Source organism: Musa acuminata, chromosome BXJ1-8 (genome assembly GCF_036884655.1).
Source record: "Musa acuminata AAA Group cultivar baxijiao chromosome BXJ1-8, Cavendish_Baxijiao_AAA, whole genome shotgun sequence".
NCBI classification, from domain to species: Eukaryota; Viridiplantae; Streptophyta; class Magnoliopsida; order Zingiberales; family Musaceae; genus Musa; species Musa acuminata.
In genome coordinates this window covers 37,098,654-37,107,664 of record NC_088334.1, presented here as the reverse complement: position 1 = coordinate 37,107,664, position 9,011 = coordinate 37,098,654, and the positions used below count along the sequence as shown (strand labels likewise).

The 9,011-nt window shown below is 39.0% G+C and overlaps 1 protein-coding gene across 1 annotated transcript; it reads left to right on the top strand.

Moving 5' to 3' along the window:
- Positions 1 to 2,043: 2,043 nt before the first annotated feature.
- Positions 2,044 to 3,990, top strand: LOC103994904 (protein FAF-like, chloroplastic). Its single transcript, XM_009415366.3, has 2 exons — positions 2,044 to 2,286; positions 2,438 to 3,990. Exon 2 carries the CDS (start codon positions 2,488 to 2,490, stop codon positions 3,754 to 3,756), a length of 1,269 nt encoding a protein of 422 aa, XP_009413641.2. The 5' UTR covers positions 2,044 to 2,286; positions 2,438 to 2,487; the 3' UTR covers positions 3,757 to 3,990.
- Positions 3,991 to 9,011: the final 5,021 nt, after the last annotated feature.

The window sequence follows — 9,011 nt, the reverse complement described above, 5'->3', positions numbered from 1 at the left end:
GTCTGCCTACCTAGCCATCCTAAATTGGGTCCTCACCAACAGAACAGCTTTCGACCGGGTAGCCTATATAGTCTAACCTCACTAAGTCTCCTATGTCAGCTGGGAAGAGGTGCTTGGATAAGTCTATACCTTTGGTAGTTAACCAGTCATATGACTCATCAGTCCCCTACCTAGAACGTCAAATCGTCTATTTTCATTTGAAGAGTATGTTCTAAAGTTTCTAATAATATATTTATTTTTTTTGTTCATGAACTAAAAATGAGCCCATTAATTTATCAATAGACAATATACTTGTATCCTTAGCCTCTTCTATAGTAGTAGAGATTATATCAAATCTTAGAAATAAACTCCATAAAAAAAATTTTACTACTATTTAATTTTTAAAATTTTCACCATAATACCTTATTCGGTTTATAATAGAAGAGACTTTTGAGAAAAAAAAAATAATGATAAATTTAGAATCTTTCATCAAAAGAGTTTTGAATTCACGTTAAAGAATTTAAAGATTTAAAATTTTTACTTGTGCCTTAAAATAAACTTTTTAATATTTTTCAAGCTTTAGTTGATGTTGATACTGATATGTTTCGAGGAAATAGAAACTCACATATTGCTTGTGGTAGTATATTGTATCTTTCTATATATTTTCATTCATTTGATCTTATTGATCTTCAAAAATATTAGGATCTTATAGATCATGCTCATTAAACTTATTTTCTATCAAAATTTATAATATTTATAATATAAATAGAGTTCTTATTTTAATGGTTCAACACTGATAATTTTTTCCCTTAAAATAGAAAAAAATGATTAGAAATACTTGCTCCGATGTTTATCATCTTTTTTTTTATCTACTTATTATTATTTTTTTTAATGGTTTTCTTTGAACCGAGCTTTGATATCATATTTGTTAACTTTTTATAAAACCTTAAGTGGAAAGAAAAGAAGATAGTAGGAGGAATGAGATGGAATTTTGATCTACATTGCTTTGGATTCATACAATAATATCATTTATATTATAAAAAATAATAATAAATTTCATAAATAATAAAAAAATCATAACCTAACAAATCTTATCACTCTTATTTATTTATTTTAATCTATTTTTTTATTTAATCTAATTTTAATTATTTAAATTAATCTGATCAGATCATGCATCACATCTCTTCTACGTATACTAGAACCAAGAGCAAGCTGTCATTCCCTTCTTCTTGTGATGCACAATGGAGCAGTCGCGAGAAAGCACCACTCGGGTGCTCGAGATCCGCAAGGGCACCTCCGGTTTGTCATACGGCCCTCCGCCTATCTTTTTAACGCATTTCATGCCTTTTTCTATTTACCTTTTTCTAGCACGTGGTTCGATGTTGATATTTGAATGACTGCTACCGAGGATGTAACTGTGTGATCCATCTGGCTGAAGTGACTACGAATTGTATGGTGCGACTGATGGGAAAGAGTCATGGACGACAGAGAGATAAACGAGACGACGCAGAATCCCTGGCTCTCCCTTTCAGTGTTTTCAATGCTTATTGAAACTATTCTAGATAAAGAAAAAGAAATAACAGCAATCGATCTATAAGGAGAGGAGGGAAAGAATAATGCATTAGTGGAGAGGGATCAGGATATTTGAGGTGGCTGGCGTCGCGTGTCGGTATCATACTTCAGGAATTCGTGAGAATGAAGAATATATAGCCATCGAGAACAGCTAAGATGTGTGGGGGTTAATAATATTCCTTAGGATAGGTTCGATCGAACAACCCCATTGTTTGTAAATGGTTGCACTAGTATACATACCTAGGATTGCGTTAAATGCTTTAATTTTCCTTTTTTCGGTTTTTTATGTTGCTAACATTAGTAGTAGTAAAAGCAGTTTTCTTATAGCTTTAGCTCAGTGAGTGGCATCGGGCGAGGAAAAGTCATTCTGACTTGTGGACAATATAACATAAACTATTTACCGGGGTGAATGGAAAGGGCGAGAGGCAGCGGCATATTTTATAGGAGCGGGAGGGGGTAGGGTATATTAACAAAAGAAAGCCGAGTGATGCAGAGGGGTGGGGGAAATCGACAATTTCAAGCTGGAAAGCAGAAGGAAGCTGTGATTCTCAAGGGAGTGGCGGTGACGCCTCATCACCTACAAATACCACCCCTCCCCCCGCCTCACCTCTTATCAGCCTTGCTGACTGCCTCTTTCTTGAAGCACAAGCCACACCATCCCTGCCCTTGTGATCTCTGCCTCCCAAACCAAGAACACAAGCCCTCTTTGGATACTGCATGCTATCTTTGTTTGAGGTAATCACATTATTGCTTGGAGCAACCCATTTGCCCCTGCTTTCTGACCGCTGATAGTACTACTGGACTTCCTCACCTCTTCTCCTACTCTTATTTTTTTGTGGCTCTCCTAGTCTCTGAGCTCTTTTTGCTGTTGCATTTTGGTTCTCAGCTAAACACATAATAAACAGAGCCTCTCCGCTTCCAAACTCTGCGGTAAGGATGTCGGTTGCTGTGGCGCAAAGCTCATCCGCAACTGCGTTCTACACGGACAACTGCCGCTGGCCGGCGCCTGTGGAGCGACGCAAGAGCGATGCTGACCCTCCTCCGCCGGTCGAAGAGAGCAGCGACGATGAGCGGCCCGGGCAATTCGACATATGGAGCGCGATCCAATCGCAGAAGGTGGCGGATGCCGCTCCTGACCAGCCGGCGGCTCCTTATGTTCATCCTCTGGTGAGGCGATCGCCGAGCTTGTTGAGCCAGAGGAGCCTGGAGATCTGCACGGAAAGCCTCGGCTCCGAGACCGGCTCCGATGACTTCTCCTCGTCCTTGGAAGACCTCGACTACTATTATCCACCCAAGTTTGAGGACGAAGAGAAAGAGGAAGAAAAGAGGAGCCAAGGAGTAGCGGGAAGAGGAGCCAAGGAGCTGTCTTCCGTGAACTTCCGTTGCTGCAGGAGGTCACCGCCGAGGTCGTTCCCCCCGCCGCTCCAGTCGATCTCACGACGGAACGTGTCTTGCCTCCATATGAGGCCTCACCGCCTCGACGGGCGCCTCGTCGTGGAAGCCGTCCCCGTCCCCGCCCCTTCTAAGTGCTACCTTCACGCCCGGCGCGTGGACGGCCGACTCGTCCTCTCCTTCACCGATTCCACTCAGGCTCCCAATAAAGTCACACAACCACAACAGCAAGAAGATGTCGAACAAGATGCAGATATCAAAGAAAATGAGGCAACGGAAGAAAAGGACGAAGAGTTTGAAGAAAAGAACTGCTGCGAAGAAGATGAAGAAGAAGAGGAAGTGGAAGTCGTGGACAGGGGAACTATCGTCGAGGTGAAGGTGAGCACGCAACCCCAGCAACGGACCGGCGCCATGAAAGTGCACCGTTCCTCGCTCGTCATCAACAAGTTCGTCAGCGGCACGCCCCTAAGTGGCATGACCAAATGCGAGCAACAGACTGAGAACGATGAGAACGTGAGCACCGTTCCATCATCTTCTGCACCCAGGCGTGCATCGCCAACTACCACAACCACTGCGGCGGTGGCGGTGGCGGCGGCGTCCACGCTGAGTGTCACCACCGAAGGCGACATTGACTACGGCCATGGCGGGCTATGGGTGCCGCTTGGTGGCCACCACCCGCCTGCCGACAACAAGCTGTTGTTTACTTCCAAGCGGCGGAACCGCGGCGAGCTCCTGCACGACATGAAGAGATGCAGCCAACTCCGGAGGCCGTTGTTCATATGGGAGCCCTGTTGTATTGCCACATCCTCTTGAGAGTGCCGACGCAGCTGGCCACGGCGTCGCATGCGTGGACCCATCCTATCCCTTCTATTGATTATTACTATTCTTACTATTACTATTATGCTAGTAAGCATGATTATTGCATGCCCTGTAGCCTAACTGTTTGGTTCCCTTTGTACTGTGGTTTAGTGAACCACACCGATGTCTTTTCCTTTGGCCAACCAGTGATTGAATTTAATAAAGAAAAAATATGAGATTTTTATGTTCTTTCTTGTTTCTTACGGAATCAGCATGGAATGTTTTGGCCATATAAAGTTTCAGAGGGGATTAATTTGATGCAAAATGTCGATTCTGGTTTCTTTTTTCTATTTTTCACAGAGATAATAAAATTTATACTGCTTTACATTGTTTGGATTGATGGCGCACCTTAAATTTGCCATGCACATTTATCTAATGATTTGAATCCCCCTTACTATTAGTGCCGCAGATGCTTCGGGATAAGCACGCAAACCTGATGACGAACCCTTGATATATATGTCCATGGAAATTTCTCTTAGATGATCTTGAAAGAGACTGTTTTAGCTTATCTTAGATTAGGTTATCAGTATATGCATCCTGAGATTTGAATTTCATTTACTGTTAGGTTATTTTCCTAAATATTGAATTTAATTACAATTGATCCGAGTTACCATATACAAAAAATTACAGTTATCCGAAAGTTTTTTTTTTTTACAAATGATTTGTGACAAAGATGGAATACAAAATATTATTAATGTCACATGGTATTTTAATATATATATCTATTATAGGAAGCTTCCGACAATACAGAATCTAATAAATTTTAATATATATAATTTTATTTTAAAATATTTAAAGAGATTTTTCATACTTAAAACTCGGATTTGAAAAAAATAATCTTGTTATTGTATTAAGACGTACCCTCATTATAATATTTATCGAATATATCAAATGAGGTTTTGTTATATTACGAAAAGCTTGATCTTTTTAGTCTCTTAGCAGCTTTTACATATCTTTTTTTACGTGCGTTAAATTTCATGCATAAATAATCTTGTCCAAAGAATTCGAATTCTACCGTTTGATGGATGACAACAGTTAATTGTCAAGAATCTTTTTAGTATAGTGCTTCTTAAATGTTGCAAAATGATGCGCTGCTTATGATCAGCTCCTATATTTCTAGAAGGCTTAATTGCCTCGTACTTGTTCTTGCTTTCCTTCTAGAAATCCAATTAACTTTTTGGTCACAGTTTATTCTTGCTATCTAAGGCGAATGTTCTCATCACATCAACGCAACAGTACGATGGAACACCCTTTATTCTCTGCGAAAAGGAAAACGAAAACCACAGCCCCACAAAGTTGTGGTTGCAGAGTCGAGCGAATACATAAATAGTCTGACGGAGAGAGCAGAGCCAATGAGAAGATTGCGTGAAGCCGAAGCGATTTCCCTGTCTGGTATGTGTGCACGGGAAGAAAAGTTGCAGTGACACTTGGGTGTTAGATTTACTAGTTATAGGATGGTGTTGATGGAAGAAGACGAAGTGGGAATCCGAGATCTGTCTCACTATTGAGACACCCGTTACCATCAAACTGTAGCGAGAACAAAGGCAAAGAAAAAGATCCAAGCATCCAGGAGAAGAAAGCAACAGCAGCGGTAGAACCTGATTCTTTCTTGTCGCCTCAACTTCCCGTCATCTCAAGCTAAAGTCCTTTAGCATCACGCTATTTCTCTCCTCCTGGTTGAATTGGTCGTGATTTGATAATTTTTTCCATGTATATTTTGAAGAAAATTATTTTTTAAAAAAAAATTAATTAATTATAATATATTTAAAGTATCTTCGCTCAAATATTATTTTTTTATATATTTACAAAAATTTTGAAGAATTTATAATTTTTTTACTCTTTCTAAAAATACTAGAGAGCATTCTTTCTATTAATCCCAAAAAGATATTAAAATTATTTAAAATATTCTTCACATTTTACTTATTTTATTCATCAAAACCTAAAAATATAATAACTAAACTTTGATTGGTATGGTATCTTCCTTTACTCGTTCTCGTGCTAGGATTTCTTATCCTCCTCGTACATTAGCTCTAAAATTTTTTAAAATACTTATCGATCTCAACAACTTCTTTCTTCATAAATATTTTATCCATTTTTATGTATTTTAAAAGAAAATATTTTTACCTGGTGCTTATTCTAATATTCATTATGCATTCTTATTGAATTTCTGATTATCGTATATCTTAGACTTTGTACCATTTTATTGAGGAGGGAGAGAATAACTCAAAATCAAAAGATAAATTTATATATCAATAATCAAGAACTTATCAAAGTTGATACAAAATTAATATGGTTCGTCAACTCTCTATTTATATTTATGAAAAAAATTAAAATTTTCATCTTGTGAAATCAATTATAGGTACATTAAGTTATCTTCGCTCAACATAATTTCTCTTATATATCCTTTCACATAAATTCTTAAGAATTTATATCTTTTTCTTACCCTCTTTAGAAATTCTATAAAACATCCCAACCTAAAGTAAAACTAAAAAGTACATAAAAAAATTCTCACATCTTACTACTCTCTCTATGAAAATCTAAAAACATATAAAATATTTATAAAAATAAATCTTAATTATTAAAAATTTTATTTCATGAATACTCACTCTTACTCGGAATTTTTTTATCTCAAGTTATCTATTCTATAAATCTCAAAATAATTTTCAATAGAAACGATAAAAAATGCTAGTGTAGAGACAGAATCTGGTGACCACCATGCATCTGTAAATATACCGGTGGATTATTATTAGAACCCTTGTAGATTCTAAACTTAGAGTTAATCTCCTTAGGGGATCGGTCTCCTTGGAACTCTATAAGGGTTCCTCCCTCTAAGTTGCTGCTCAAAGGCTTCAGAAAAGATTCATCTCTTACTTATCAAAAAAGGAGGAATACATGACTATTTATAGGGCTTCTAAACCCTAATTCCTAATAGGACTCCTACTTCTAACCAACTCCTAATTGGACTCCTACTCAAGACTCAGATTCCTTTACAACTCCTAAGTTTTCTATAAGAAATAACCTCCTAACTCTAGCCGGCATCTTCACCTCTTTAATAGGGGTCGGCTTAGGTAGGTTTTACATGAATGCCCTTTTCTATTAGGACTCTCCTAACTAGAGTCCTAACAGACCCGTCCTCTTCAAATCAGACTTGTCCTCGAGACTGAGATTTCATGAACTTTAGGAATTTTATCTTCAAGTCGTCATAGTTCTCCCAAGTGGCACCTTCTACTAGTAAGTTTGGCCACTATATTAGCACTTCAATAGTGGGTCGTCGTCGTCAGGTTATGATCCGTCGATCAATAATGGCACTTGATTAGGTCGGGAGTTCTCCTTGGATAGTCATATTTGGTGGATAGCTTTGGGCTGTCTCTAAGCACTTATTCACCACTTCCGTCTGGCCGTCGGTTTGTGGGTGATACACCGTACTCCTTTTCAATTTAGTACCTTGCATCTGGAATAATTCTGTCCAAAATCTGCTCATGAAGATGCAAGTTACTCAAGTTGTACCAAAAAGCCGCTGCATGCTTTATGCAAAACCTTCTCCATTTGTTGTGTGCATATCATCGTTACGTCGCCCTCACGTTTCCCGTGCAGTATCACTTGTTTCTCTTTATTATAAAATTTCATAATTAATTTCATAAAATTACAAGAAACATTATTTAATGTCATCAACCATTTAATTTTGAGCTTGGCCTCATGATCATCAAGAGGGAGGAGGAAGAAATATACAATTATCTCTTGGTCCTATAGCAATAGTTTCGCCCGCGGGCATCTTTCGTCGTACTTTAGGGTTCTACCATCGGCGGCCTTTACATCGGACTTGCTGCAACCTTCGATGTGGAGTGCCATTCGAGCTGTAACCTTACTATTTAAGAAGTTATTAGTGCTACCTGTGTCAACGAGAATAGTGATCAGTTGTTGTTTGAGAAAGCCTCCAACTTTCATCGTTTGTGGATTTGAGTAGCCGGTTAGTGCGTGTACCGTAACGTCGGTCGGTTGTGGCTCTTCTTCCACATCTTCTTTTTCATATTCAAGGCTCTCTTCTGGATATTCAATAACCTCTTCTTCTACTATTTCAATCATAAGAAGTCTCCCTTTACTACAACAATGCTCATGGCTCCACGACTCATCGCAGTGCTAACATAACACCTTCGTAGATCACTCCCGAAGCTGTTCTCTTGTCAACCTTTTTAGTGTAGGGACTTAGTTAATTGTAGGGGAGGCTGAGGGCTTTAGTATTGCTGGTCGAGGAGTGACCCTAATCCTCCGGGCTTTATGGTTCAATTGCTCTTCTAGAAATTATGCGAAAGAGAAGGCTGTCATAAGCGTGTACGGTTGTCGCGCTTTAACTTCTCCCCGGATCTCCAGCTTCAAGCCCTCAATGAAGGTCCCCAATAGTAATTTTTTAGACCAATCATGAGTTTGATTAGATAAACTTTCAAACTTGGTTTGGTACTCCTGAATGGTAGAGGTTTGTCGGATCTTTATTAGTTGTCCGTCAATGTTCTCGTAATCGATTGGTCGGAAGTAGATCAACAGTCCTTCTTTGAATTGTCACCATGAGAGGACTCCATGAGTATATTCAAATCATTCAAACCATTGTATGGCATCCCTTTCCAGATGTATAGTCATAATTTCTACCATATATGCATCCGCGGTTTTGTAGTACTGAAAATATCGCTCCGCATGCGAGATTCAACCAATCGGGTCTCCTTCTCATCTAGGGAAGTCCACCCTTATGCGTGGATAGTTGAGGTCGGTCATAGAGCCTCCCCTCCCTTGGAAGTCATTTCTTTGGGCTTGGTGTGATGAGGCAGAGCTCTCTCCTTGATGTGATTTCTTCGGGCTTGGTGGTCGACCCAATTTGAGTTCGGTAAAGAGCGTCCAAATCTTATCCTCCATTCGCGCCTCGAAGGCTTCGAATTTAGCATTGATTGCCTCCTTAGATGCCATATTATATGCCTCCAAATTTGTAATATTAATATTTCTCTTTTGTTATCTAGTTAAAGGCATGTATAGGTTGAGAGAAGTGATGGTCGAAAGGGTTGGTGGATCAGTGGATATAGGCTGCAGTTTAAGCTTCTTTTGTGATTGTTTTGAGTGTAGTTTGAGGGTATTATTTGGTGGAGTTTTAGAGTTGTGATGGTAGTGGATAAAGTTTAGGAAAAAAGTTTTAGATCTGTGGTAGATGGCAGCAAATGTTTGATAGA

Excerpts from the sequence above, each read along its gene's own strand:
- LOC103994904 (XM_009415366.3), top strand. The coding sequence starts at position 2,488 with ATGTCGGTTGCTGTGGCGCAAAGCTCATCCGCAACTGCGTTCTACACG.